The sequence below is a fragment of the Triturus cristatus genome, chromosome 12, assembly GCF_964204655.1.
Source record: "Triturus cristatus chromosome 12, aTriCri1.1, whole genome shotgun sequence".
In the NCBI taxonomy this organism is placed as follows: domain Eukaryota; kingdom Metazoa; phylum Chordata; class Amphibia; order Caudata; family Salamandridae; genus Triturus; species Triturus cristatus.
In genome coordinates this window covers 368379692-368394296 of record NC_140595.1, presented here as the reverse complement: position 1 = coordinate 368394296, position 14605 = coordinate 368379692, and the positions used below count along the sequence as shown (strand labels likewise).

The window sequence follows — 14605 nt, the reverse complement described above, 5'->3', positions numbered from 1 at the left end:
TGGAAACCTGACACATACCAAAAGTCACGCTGTGACTAACAGGATTCTGTCACCGAGAGTGCTTTCAGTTTCCTAAAACCCTGCAAAAGCGACAGCTTTAAACTGCCTGTCACACTCCCTTGCACAGTCTATAGTACAATTAATCCACTAAGCATTCTGTCAGCAGCCTTGCGCGCGCTAACATGATGGCGGTACCTTATGGGGCTGGAAGTCGCATCCGGGTCCCGCGCCGTCACCTGACCAATCACGGTGTTAATAGCAGTGTTTTCATGCACTTCCAGGAGATAAGTGGGCGATGAAAAAACCGGCGGCTCATCAGAGTCCTCCACTGTAATTTTAACCGTTGCTGTGTCTTTGAACGGCACCCCGCCGATGAAGCGTGGATCAATATTAACGTTGGCCGCTTCTACCTTCAGAATATAGAATTTTTTACTCTCAAAGTCAAGAGGCTGTTAGGAATGACAAAGAAAAATGTCTTTCACTAATGACCGCAAAGGCAAGAACTACTGAATGCATGCTGGTGGGAGAAAAGTATGAACATTTAAACACACCGGGAGAACATCTACACAATCATAGTTTCTGATAATTATTTTCATTTGAATCCTGCCTGTAAATTGTGTGCGAATTGTATTTTTTTTTTATATAAGAAAGGGTTTTCTTTGTGTTTTTTTTATTTCTCCTCTTTCTTTCAGTTTGGACGTTTCTAAATATTTCATGTCAACACATTCACCATCAAGATTCCACTTTAGATACCTATAGCAATTGTGCTGGCGATGGATTTGCGTGCACATTGCTTAATAAGCATCCTGCTTGTCCAAGATAAGGTGATACCGTCTAGAACCATTGTGTGTTGTAAATATTTTATTATTTACAGGGGACACTGGGAAATGTGGAAGTCTAGCAATCATTCTTCAGGCATAGGGAGCATTAAGGCCAGAAGGAGAGCGTTACAGAGAACATCCAGTATTCATTGTTCACACTATTTCACACTGACCCTTTATCACTGTTATCTGGGATACATGAAGCAGTCCTTTTATCCTTTTCCAAATGGGCACATTGTACTGATGTATTTTTTTTATACTGATGTATTTTTTTAAACCCAGAAGCCTGCTATTTCCATCCCAAGATATGTCAAGAGAAACCACTATTGACAATATACATCATGTGGAAACATTTCCACATGATGTGGGAGAGGAGTGGCGCAACGGCCAGAGCTGCTGACTCCCGAGCACATGGTTCACAGTTCATTCCCTGGCACCGGCAGCAGCTCAGCCCAGCACCATGGGACTCTAGGCAATAGCTCGCTTAATCTCCCCGATGGCCCAAAGCACCTTCAGACCCCTAAGGGAATAAGTTTGCGCTTTACAAATACTGGGTTATTATTATTTCCAAAGTAGCAAACACTCATGGCCGAAGTTCTGCACATAGCAAACAGATGTAATAATGGAAAGTGTATCATTAAAAATACATGTAGAATTGAAGACATATCGTATATCACATTTTAATAAGGAAACATTGCTTGGTACTCCTAACTCCACCCCCTCTGAGTTAATATTGCTAGAAGTAACAATAATTCCTGGGAGTAGTGTTATTGGTGGTAACAGGTGAGTAATTCAGTAATTCTTCGTGCGATAACCCTGGATTTATTCCAGGTTCTGTCTCAGAGATTTTCAGTAGTTTCAGTCTCTGGAGTTTTTGGGCGAAACTTACCAGGTTTGTGGGGTTCCTGCAGATTTTGTATTCAGAAACGGCTGGTAGCTGTCATTCTCGGCTGCATTGAAATTTAAAAGGGACCACTCGATCTTGGCTTACGGAGACATTTTGGGATTCCTACTACAAATTGCCTTTCTCGTGTGGCTTTTAAATATTTTTGCTTTGTATGCAACTTTCTCGACACTGAGGTGCATATTTACAAGGGGTTATCGGCACCAGAACATCACTTTTTTTATATACTGGTAGCGATAACCCCTTTGCTTTATTTGCAAGGCAGCGTTAAGCCACTTAACATGGGCCATTTTCTGAGTTTTCCTTATTGCTCAGGTTAAGCAATGACATGAGCAATGGTTACCCTCATTATCGAAGAGTTATTAACAATCAGATGGAAAATTCAGAGCCATCATTATCCATTAAACAATGATATTTATCTGGTGGATTGATTGCCTTCTACGAGCATCTTCTCTTTTTGCTGGATTTTCAAAAAAGCTATTCTTATTTCAGTGAGCACTGTCAGGAAGTTAGTATGATCTTGTTAGCCTTAGGACAGTTTCACTTGTGTGTTTTTGGTGTAAATGCATCATCTAAAGTTTTCTAAGCAGCATATCGGCGCCCCGCATGGGGGTAGTAAGTGACATATATATTATATATATATGTTGCAATAAATTAGAAAACAATATCAACACATTTAAAAAGTGTGTTTTCATACATTTCTGTTTGGTTTTCTCTATTTCTCAAAACTGCGATTATATCTTCAATGCCATTTATCACATTCATGCACAGAATTCTTAATTTGTCATTTGTTGTACAGACTGGTCTTTTCCACAACCACGTTTAGCTACTGAAAAAATACATTTTTAACACTTAGACCTCTTTCACATTTAATGATAATCTTCAATCTTGAATGCTCTGCACTTGTACCACATAGCCTATAAGATTTCTCTCTTTTGACATTGGTGTAACATTTAATTCAGTGTGCCTTTTAGCTACTAAAAATATACAGTTTCTGAAAGTTAAAAGATGGAATTTAAGTGAATTTAATTAATTACTCCGGAGTTTGTGTTTAACAGATCACTGCTATTCTGATTGTATGAGTAAGTGCACCACAATGGGGATGCACTTACAAAGCAGAAATGACGATGCCACTGAGATCCATCCCTGTAATATGGTCACTGCCTGATTGATCAAAGCTTGGGAGGAACATTTAGCTTGTCTTTCCACTACAATCCCTATTGATTTTGCAGCAGACTTTAAATAACTTAAAGTGCACTACATTGTTATTAGTACGTTCACCCTGCCAGCAGTTCTTTCAACTTGTGCAGGCAAATGACTTGATAAATAAACAAAAAGAAGCCATATTCTACATTGTTAAATAAGTAGTTTATTATGTATGTGTATATTTATGTTGGTGTTTACCTATGAAATATTCACCATTGGTGCACATGAGCAAGTTTTAACATGTTTCTCGCCATATGAAATATTTTGGATGCTGTTCTGTGAATAGCTTCATGGATGAATGCATATCGGGAAGAAACCATCACAAAGGTAGCAGTGGAAGAGTACCCACACAATCCCCAAACATTAAAGTGGTCACTGTGTTATGGAGCCAAGTTAAAGTTTCATTTGGTACTATAGCAAACTACATACCTGCTACCATGAGGTGTACCTAGGACAACAGCTGAAAGTAGACAACAAATATAAAGATCCGAATGTCTGGAGTACAAACCAAGCGGTTTGAAAAGTATTATGCAGATGTAGTAAACAAACACAAGTGTCTGTAATGGCATGGGTCGCATAGGAATCTGTCCCAGGATCCAAATACCTGGACTATGGGACCTGGATCCAAACACCTGGCATATGTGACCCAAGCCGTTGCAATCTCTGCCAAAGAGGTAACACGCAACAGCAGACTGGGACCCTAAGACGATTTTGGTTACTGTTGTGATTTTCATGAATATTTGTATATGTTAAAGATCAACGTTCTATGACATTGAAGCACCTTTTTCTAAGTCGATGCTTCAAACTTGTCTTGATAGCCCAGAAGAAGTCTTCATGAGGAAACACATGTTGGCTGTATCAGCGGTGATCACTGTGATCATACAACACAATCAAGCCCTATATTTGATATATAATCCTTGTATCATTGGAAAACAAAATTTAAAACATAATATCCGTGTTGCTCATTGTAAAGAACAACACAGTTCAATCCTATTGTAACAGTTGGACCTGGCCCTATTTGCAGGGTTCTCCCCAAACAATTTTCCTTCTTTCTCCTATTTTTTCTGACCTGTTTTTGTTGGCTCTAGGACTCTGGGCACTTTACCACTGCTAATTAGTGCTAAAGTGCACATGCTCTGGTGTAAATGGTAATTATGATTGGTTTTCCATGATTGGCATATTTGATTTATTGGTAAGTCCCTAGTAGTGCACTGTGTGTGCCTGCAGCACCAGTTGTGTCACCCACATGAGTAGCCGGGTAAACTTGTCTCTGACCTGCCATCGCAGTGTCTGTGAGTGCAGTTTTAAACTGCCATGTCGACCTGGCAAGTACACCCACTTGCCAGGCCCAACCACTACCTTTTACTACATGTAAAGCACCCCGAAGGCAGGCCAAAGGTACCACAATGGGCAAGGTGCAGTGTATATGAAAGGTAGGCTATGTACTGATGTGTTTCACATGTCCTGATAGTGAAATACTGCCAATTTAATTTTTCACTATTTCAAGGACTAGCTCTCCTGTGGGTTATCATTGGAGCTGCCTTGTAACATTTTACAAGTGTAACTTTCAATTTAGAAGAAATAGAGATCGAGAGTTTGGGCTCTGAGTTCAGGATTTTAAAACACATCTTTTAGGAAAGATGTTTTTGAATTTTGTGTTTGAAAATGCCACTTTTAGAATGTGGGAATTTTCTTGTTTAACCATCCTGTGCCTCTGCCTGACTGTGGAATCAACGTATGGTTTAGACTGACAGCCCGGCTGTTTGTGCATTTACTCTAGACAGTCACACAAAGGGAGCTGTGGTCTGCTCTGCATATCATCATGGACCATCACCAGGCTGGTGGGTCTTCTTGAGCTAGTGTGGTGGGAGGAGTTGTCACTGACACCTAAATAGGTCTCTGCCTGGCTTCTCACAATGCTGTCTCCACCCCCCTGTAGTGTGTCTGGAGTCAAGACAGGATTTTGGGGACAACAATGGCTTTCCTTTGAAGTATGTCTACTTCAAAAGCCAAAAGGGGTATGAGTATTGGACCTCTGCCACCCCAAATCAGAACACCTTTGGACTGAGGACGTTCTGCCAGGAAGACAAGCTGGATGCTGTATGAGGGACTGCCACTCTGCCTGTTGCTTTGTTGTGCTGGCCTTATGTTTACTGCTTCTGTCCTTGGAGTGAAAAGACTGGACTTTGTTTTCTACATCCTGCTTCCAAGGTTCTCCAAGGGCTTGTGTGGGCTTGCTTCTTGTTGGAAGTCTCAAGGCCATCAAAGACTTCATGGCAGCACCCCTGAACTTCACTACTGGGTGTTCTGATCTTACAAGTGGTGCCAATTCCAATTCTGGGCCCTTGGAGGTTGTTGCAGCTACAAAGCACTGCAAAAGGGACATATTGCCCTTCCAGCACTTATTTTTCTAATGTAGCAACCGCCGTACTGGAGAAGTTTCTACGCACTGCCGCCAGGCGTGCCAAATAAATCAAAAGATGCCTGTTTGCGGCCTGAGGAACCTCCGCAGCCTGAGCTCAGTGCACCATGTCTTAGATGTCTAAGACCAACGCACTGACTCCGACGCATGCCCTGCAGTGTGGCTGAAAGAATCAATGCATCACTGGTCCACAGCTGAAAGAATATACGCAGCGTCTGTTGGTCGCTGACGCATCGACCTCCAGCACATCGGGATTTCCACACTTCGCACCTATGCGCCAAGTTTTCCACTGCATCACCTGCAGACCAGAAACGCCTTCGGAGTTCAACGCATCGATTCTCCTTAAAGTCCGGAACCAACGCAATACTTCTTCTGCACGCAGAAAAACTGATGCAACACTTCCCCAGGGAGTCAAGAACCAAAACATGACTGTGACTTCCGACGCTTCCTTCCTCCGCTACAGTTTTTCCTTGTGGATTTTGATACATCAAATGTACTTTGTGCTAAAACCATTGCATCCACAGAGTTATATAAACAGGATTGCTTAAACCTTTTAAAAAGTGATATTTTGAGTTATATATGTTGGATTTTTGTCGTTTTGGTCTTGTTTGGTTTAGATAAAGATTGTTTATTTTTCTAATCTGGTGTGGTGTCCATTAGTATTGTGTTCACGGTGTTGCTGTGTGTGTTATGTACAAATAATTTACACATTGGTCCGAGATAATCCTGGCTGCTTGTGCCAAGCTGCCAAGGAGGTGAGCAGAGGTTATCTTGGGTGTGTGGACAGGGTGCAAGCCACTGCCAACTAGAGACCACAATTTCTATCAATAATGGCTGTTGTATTTTGTAATAGAAATTATTCCATGTACACATATATGGAAGAACATTGATGTGTTGCCACACTGTGTTAATTTGGCATTATAATAAAAGTATTTTCTATTTTTCTAAATCATATATATATATTACGTCTTGTACAGCTTGGTTTGTGCCTAAATATAATTTACATCAACCGTAAGATAAAATAACCATTCACAATCACTATTTGTGCACAATTTGCCACTTACCATAGCACTCACAATAAGGCATTTGGTACGAAGCAAGTCCAATAAAGATATACATTACCCAAAAAAAGTTCACATTTACCAGGCTCCTCTGATTTCTTCCTAGTGGATTCATATAGCCAATCTCGTCTTGATGGTTTTAAGAATGCATTCCTATGACATTAGCTGCAAGGCATTGGATACTTGATTGTACTGGATCCCAAAAATAACGATGGATGCTACTTATAAGTTCAAAGGTATAAACTATTCCTAGGTGGCACTGTTTAATAGCCTCACAAGTTTTATAAACATAGTACAGGTTAATCCCCGTCCTACACTTATGAAGAGAATGAAGTAGCACTCAAACAAAGGAACTCAAAACATTGCCTGGATGAGTGCCTTCAGTAAGGCCCCATTGCATTGTGGAAGATGGAGTCCCTGGATTTTCTATGTCTTTCTTTTTAATCTTCATTTTAGCAACAAATGCTGATCAATGCTCAATGGGCTCCTTTCTTTTAATCAGTACATTTTGCACTGGTGTAAACTCCTGGCATTATGTTTTGCTGTCATTAAAGCTTTCAAGAGGATTCCTTGCTCTATCCTGCTCTGCCCTTCACATTTCCAAGTTTAAGCCCTTTTGTTTCTGCCAATTGAAATGTTACAGATAATACGTTCTACTTGCTTTTCATCCTAGAACATTGGAGAAGCGATGTTATGTTCTGTAACTCATGCTTTTTTCTTTTAGTATATATGGAAAAAATACAATTCTGTTTTTTCAAGCATTACAATTGTATTGGTTGTTCACAAATCAACACATTCTTCATTTTTATTTCAGTCAATGTGAGCGTCTGTGTGATCGGTTCCTTTTCAAAACTTGTTGTAATTGCTAATCAAATATAATAAACCATATTAACAGTATACATTGTGATAAAAAATGTAAACACATAGAAGGGCACAATTTGCACAGTGTTAATTGGAACATTTCAACATTTTCCAACATTTACAGCAAAGAGCCACATTCTTGGCCAACAAACACTTTACAATGAGCAATTCAGTCCAGAAACATACAGTATTGCACAGAGGAATACATCCTTGTGGAGGCTAATGTGAGATGTGAAGTAGAACAGAGAAGAGGTAGTAAGGGGGCAGTCAGAAGTGGCATTTAATTGATCAAGTGCCATGTATGCCATACACAGCGCCTTAACGGGTCTATCTTGTGAACCCCAAAGGGTCCAGTCCCCATCTGTCCTTCATACTCGAAAGACACGCATGCGGCCACATACCTTGTAAAGTGGGGAAAAGGGGCAAACGCATAGAATTACCTCTAGAGTTCCTTCAGTTATTTGGTCTTTTGATATGTCGGAACTCGAGTTTAACCGCTATTTGACTCATGGCTGTTTTAACAATATTATAGGCCCCCGGGCAAAGCAGTGAACAAAGCCCTGGCTACACCACCACTCACAGGAATAAAAATGTTAAACGGAAAATTAGTCTTAGATTCTGGTCGACAGGAGGTGCCTATGCTTGTGGGGCCTCTGGACAACTACCCAGCATGCCTATGCGTTAAGACAGAACTGATTCGACCAGTAGCGGTCCGTGGAGGGAGTTCCGTGGGGCGGTGAGGCAGGGCGGGGGAGGGGCAGGGTGGGGAAATGTAAACACCAGAATATGGATGAACGGAGGTAAGTACACATTTAAATAAATAAAACGAATTCCATTGCGCGCGCTGCATCGCATTTTGCTCCACGGGCCGCTACTGGATTCGACTAATGCTGCGGCTCTTACTAGTCTTCCCCCATTACAGTCAAAATGTACACAATGTATGGCATGCAGTACAAATATAAGGCAGTTGATTCATTTTTACATTGTGAGTCCAGTCTGAACTGGATGGTGCCATACCTTTCGCAGTCGTATAATGCCGTCCTGTGTCTGGGATTCTGTGGTGACTTCAAATATATCCATTCCATCTCCATCTATAATATCAAATGATGACTTTGCATTGTCTCCAATATCTCGGTCATTTGCCTTCACCCTTCCAACTGACCCTCCAAGAACAACATCCTCTGGTACTGTGAACTGATACTGACCTTACAGAGATGAGGAAAGATCAAACATCAACATGGTGAGCATGAGGGCACTACCCTGCAGTTTTACATCTACATTTCATGAATTTCTTTGTCTAGGCGAGAACAATAATATATCACAATAAAAAGTGACACTCGATTTAAATAGGCAAATGCATGCAAGCGGATTATTTCTGAGACAGGTAGAGAGGGCATAAGCTTTTAACAGAATTGTGCTTCACAAAGAGCACCCTTGAGAGATACACCGTATGCATTTTGAAAACAAATTTAAAACGAATGTGTACTTAAAGCTGCTTAATGTTCCTGTACCTCATATGAAAATACAAGGCAGTTTCGAGAGTACAATATGTGATTGTGCCTCCACTCGCTTGTTAAATTACCCTCACCACTTCCTCCGGGATGTTCAATGTTGCTGAACGTAAAATATTAAGCCCTTTCCAGCACCACGAGATGTAATGTTTAATACACTGCAAAGATCTTTTCATCTTATTTAAGTATTTTAAGAATATTAAAATAAAAAAATAAAAAATCTAACATTTCGTTTTAGTGAAGACAATGAATGCACTCATCACCTGAGCATCTGCATAAAAGCCGGGTTAAATTATAACATGTTTGCATTAATTGAGAAACTATTTATTAAATTTTCATTCTGCAGATTCTTTTTTTTGTGCATTTTTTTCTTATCATGATTGGCAGTGGGGGGGTTGTGACTAACGTGATTTTATTACTGAATTGGATCAGAGCCCCGCACTCAATCAACATTTAGAAAGTCTCTATCTTTGTTGCCCTCCTGTCCTTAAAAAAGTCTTGTCTCACGCTCCTGCAAATGCTCTTTTCTGTCTTCGTTTATCAAGAAACTGACTTTTTGTTTAATTTCCAGCTAAACTATAATAGGTCTGCTCCAGTTATTTACCTGTTCAGCTTCTGTTATTAGAGATTAAACAAATCGTTTTCATTGGATTGATTTCCTCCTACTTGACTTTGTAAAGATTTTTTGAGCTGCCTTTGATGGAACAAAGTAAGACAGAAAACCTTAACTATGGAGTAAAGCAGAGCGATTTCAGATTGCTAAGAAAGTGTAGTAGGTTTTTTAAGCAGCCATAATCCTGTGAGTCAGTAAAAGCAAAAACCCATTTCGGCTATCGTGAATAAAGGCTGGGATTGGTGGTGCTAAGGCGCACTAGAGCTGGGTAAGTCAGATTCCTGCTTTATCTATAAGCACAGTAGCATCCCCTTTCTGCTGCTGGTGCTTTGTTTTCCTGTTGCTGGAGTCCCACATACAAATAAGCTTCAAGGACAGGTGTTGGACCTCGCCTTTTGTGCAGGGTCCCCCGGATTTTTTCCTGCCTTTACTAAACCAGTTTTTTTTGTTTTTTTTTTACTTTAGGCACTCTACTCCTGCCAACTAGTGGCAAACCGCTTGTGCTGTGCTTTCCAAACATGATAAAATTCATATATGTTTGATTGGTATATTTAATTTGCATATAAGTCCCTAGCATATTATACTGCATGTATCCAGGACATGTAAATGAAATGCTACCAGTGGGCTGCAGGACTCATTGTGCTACCCACTACAATATCCCTGTAAAGAACGTCTACAGGCCTGCCCTTGCAGTCTGTGTGAGCAGCTTTAAAAAAGTAAAATTTTGACCTAGCAAAATAATGCTCTGGCCAGTCCTAAACCTTCCTTTTTAATACGTATTAGTCACCCCTAAGGTAAACTAGTAAGGTTCATAGGGCAGGATGCATAGTATTAAAAAATTAGGACATGTGTACTTAAGTTTTATATATCTTGATAGTGAAAAACTTCCACTGTTTGTTTTCACTGTAGCAAGGATAACTCTCCGATAGACTCACACTGGGTTATCTTATTACACTTAATAAGTGATAACTTCAGTTTAGGAGGAGATAGAGGATCAATTACTCCTCTAATTTGAATTGTAATTTAAAATCCTCCTAATGGTATAGTCGGATTTTAAGTTACTACTCTGAAAATAGCCCTTTTAGAGCGTTGCATTTTACTGCCTAAGCCAAATGTGCCTTTCCACAAATGTCCAGGGTCTCATACCTGTAACTGATCTCCTGTAGTGTGATGTATATTCCTTCCAGAGAGGGGCCCAAAGGCCAGAGTGTGTGAGGAGGGTGTTCCTCTCCTGAGCAGGATAACATGGAGGTTGTATTCAACCGTTCCGGAGCTTCAAAGTATAAACTGAGGACTGTACCCACCCCCTTCCTGACTTTTGAAGCTGCCTGCCCCATCACTTGCAAATGCTGCCCAAACCTGGGCCTGTGTGCCCTTCGTTACCCTAGACAGTTTGGGACCAGACCTAGGGGAAGGGGGAGAACTGATACAAACCATTTTAGTGGTAGATACACAGAGGGACCCTCCAACCCAAAGGCGTGCACTATGAATAAAAGTGGCAGCCTCTGAACCCTCACTAGAACACTCCTGAACATGAGAAGATTCAGAAGGACTTCCTTGCTGTGTAGAGAAGGAACACTTGACTTTCTTGCCCTAAACCCAGGATCACAGAAGTGACTCCTAGGGTCATTTGGCTGACACCCTGTTTGAACTACAGGGACACAGCAAGCTTCTAGTGGCCTTCCCTACTACTACCCAGCTCACCAGCACCAACTGGACCTGCCTTAACACTGCTGCTGGCCTCTTCTGGAGTGAGTGTTGATCCCCAAGAGGTGATTCCCCAGATCCTGGACCACTGGCTGGTGCCAGAGTATATTCCACCAAACTGCAATTACTGGACTTCAAGGGAAAATCCAGCAGTTTTGGTCTTTTCGCATCAGAAACGACTGCCCTTTCTCTCCCACCATCTCGAAGCTCTGATAGTTATCTGCACTTTGTGCCAACAACAATCTTGTTGCAGTCCCCACCAATGCAAAGTTCTGGCTGAGGCTCCTCATATGGACTTGGACTGTGTGAGAATGTAAACTCTTCACAGGGACAGATCTGGCCCCTGTATCCGACCTGCATATCAGTCTGCCTCAACTTATGACTTTGATCCGGACCTGCTGAACCAAATACCGACAAGTGCGCTTTTTGCTATTTGGTTGTATTTTAACCTACATTTTTTTAGTTCATAACTTCAGTTATACTCATGTGATTTTTTTCATTGTGGTGTCATTTTATTTATTAAAATTTACTCTGTTTTTCTAAATTAGATTTGGATTTTTCTTGTGTAAATCCTTTATAAATTGCCTCTAAGCTGACTACTTCGCTGGTAACCTCCCAGAGGGTTAAGCACAGATTTATTTAGTGACTTTTATGGATCGCCCTGACAAGGACTGTGAGGATTACTTGAATGGGACTCTCACCTCTTTCAACTAACAACCTAATTTCTTACAACTGTGGGAGTTCAGAGAAACGGAGGGAATAAACACTACTGCAGAGGTATATCATTTGCACTGGCATCATGCCTTTTCTAAGCCAGTGTTTAGCTTGTGGCATAATTGTTAGATATTGGCACAAAATCAGCAAGTGTTCTACTGGGGCTAGGGAATGTTTATCAGTTAGACCTGTCAGCCTTAGGATGATCTTCCCCCAAACATTTTTCCTCCCTCTTCCATTTTGCTGGCCTCATTTTCGCTGGTCTTAGGACTGTATGTACTTTACAACTAATAACCCGTGCTAAGGTGCATGTGCTCTCTCCCTAAAATATGGTAATATTGGCTTCTCTCCCATTAGCAAATTTATTTTACTTGTAAACCCCTAGTAAAGTAGCACTACATGAATGAACAAAAAGCAATTAAAACTCAACGCAGAAAAAATGGAAATCATCATCCCCAACAATAAACATCATATTGGTCCCCCGCCCACTGGCCCACAGAACTAGGCCCCCCTGCACTAAAAAGCCTAGGCATACACATTGACTCAGATCTAAACAAGAACACTCAGATTGGAGCGGTCACCCCAACCTATTTTTTTCAACTGCGGGAACTGAGGAAAATCTGAAGATTTTTCAACAGAGAGGCGTATATCCAAATCATCATCTCCCTGAACCTATCAAGAATCGATTATTCCAACTCAACGTTCCTAAGCCTTTAGCGCAACCAGATACATCGTCTGCAGCTAATACAAAATCAGGCAGGCAGAATTATATACCAACAAGGCAGACAATGTCACATCAAGCCACTGCTAAAAGAGCTGCACTGGCTCCCAGTGGAGCAGCGCTCCATGTTTAAAGCCGGCTGCATCCTGTTTAAAGCCTTACACAGGACTGGCCCAAAGTACATTGCCTCAAAAATCCATAAGTACAACCCCCACCGTACTTTAAGACCCACGCACATGAACTTATTAGAGGTACCAAACTTTAGACATAAAAGAACAGGAGGGTCACGCTTCTCAATACTAGCACCTAAATTCTGGAATGCTCTTCCACCCCCACTGAGACTTGAATCAGACCTCCTTTGCTTTAGGAAGATGCTGAAGACCTGGCTCTTCACCCAAGCTTACAGCTAGACCTGGACCTTCCTAACTAGTATTCTCGAATAGAAAGTACAATTTCCAGCGCCAAGAAATCTGTTGGTGAACGAGCGCTCTACAAATTCTAATTAACATAACATAACAGAACTACATGTGGCCAGCACCTTTAAATTAGGTGCTATTAGTGGGCTTTCAATATTGATTGCAACACAAATTAAATATCCCTTTAAAACTTGTCCCAGGCTTTAAAAAACATTGTTTTAGAGTTTTATATAGCGCAAACTCGACACGAAGATATCAGGTATCAGAGAGCTTTACATGAGCACCAGTTTTGATACACAAGGCAACATTAATTTTTGTTAGGCGCAGGGAGATTAGGTGATTTGCCCAAAATCACAGGATGTTGAACGTCCTTGTCAAAACTCAAACCCGGTTCTCCAGCTTCGAGATGGAAAGCTCCAGCCATAAGGCTACATCCTCTCCATCTCCATCCTCTCCAATCTGGCTTTTCATTGAACACTATGTGGGCAATTTTTAGCTGCAATGTTGTCCCGGCAAAATGGACCATTTGCCAGACCCAAACCTTCCCTTTTTATATATGTAATCCACCCCCTAGAAACAGCACGAAGTGCAGGGTGCAGTGTATTTAAAAGTTAGTGCATGCATTTTTAAGTTTTACCTGTCTTGGTAGTGAAAACCTCTACTGCAAGTCCTACCTCTCCCATAGGATAATATTGGAGTTTCCTTATTACATTTTATAAGTGTAATTTACAAAAGGGGATTAGGCAACCAGTTCATGTTTGGTGTCTCTGGAAACCTAATTTACAATTCTAATTTATGGTGAAGTCGGATTTTAAAATACAGTTTTGAAAATGTTACTTTTAGAAATGTGTTTTTTCCTGCCTTAGCCATTTAGTGACTACGCTGACAGTTGGGTTTTGTGATTCATCCTCGACAGTCACGTGCAATAGGAAACCTAGGTGTGCCTAAATGGGCCATCACTGGCATGATGAGAGGCAGAAGCTGAGCACGACCATACTTACAACTGAATAGACTGTATCCTGCCTCCACAAAGGACTGCATGCCCTCTGTGGGTAGTCTGGACCAGGGCAGGGAAGGTAGGATTTCAAAGGGAAACTTCTAGAAGCTCCTCCCCCACTTCAAAGGCACAACTGGGTATATATACTGGACCTTAGACACCACCACTTCAGTATGCTTCTGGACCTGTGGACGAGAAAGAAGGACTGCTGTGCTGCTGGAAGACTGCCTCTCTACTGGACTGCACTCTGCTAGACTACTGTCTTGCTGTGCTGCAACTTTGCTGTGCTGACCTTCCGTGTGCTGCACTCCTGCTGAGGATAGTAGCACTGGACCTTCATCTCTTGAACCCAGAATCCCAGATTGACTCCAAGGGCTAGTTCCCTGGCCTGCTGGCTTGAGCCTCAGGGACAGAAGGCTCCAAAAACCTTGCACCTGGACTCAGCCAAATGTGAACCTACACTACCAAGTGGTGTCACCCCAGTCCTGGACCCTTGGAAGTGGACCTAAGGTGCTCTGCCATCTCTGTGGACCTAGCAAAACTGATACATCTCCGGCTGCGTGGCGCAACCCTGAGCAGAACCAGTGCATTGATGCTGCTGCATGAATCAAAACCGCCGCAAGACCTGCACTGCAACCTGTCACTCCATTG

The 14605-nt window shown here is 41.6% G+C and overlaps 1 protein-coding gene across 1 annotated transcript in view; it reads right to left on the bottom strand.

Moving 5' to 3' along the window:
- The window catches only part of CDH8 (cadherin 8), an 815205-nt gene that overhangs the window by 258944 nt on the left and 541656 nt on the right, over positions 1-14605 (bottom strand). The window contains exons 6-7 of the mRNA XM_085636856.1: positions 8293-8480; positions 196-449 (exon numbers count right to left, since the gene is read on the bottom strand). Coding sequence (XP_085492982.1) covers positions 196-449; positions 8293-8480 — 442 coding nt within the window. The remainder of the gene's footprint in view (positions 1-195; positions 450-8292; positions 8481-14605) is intronic.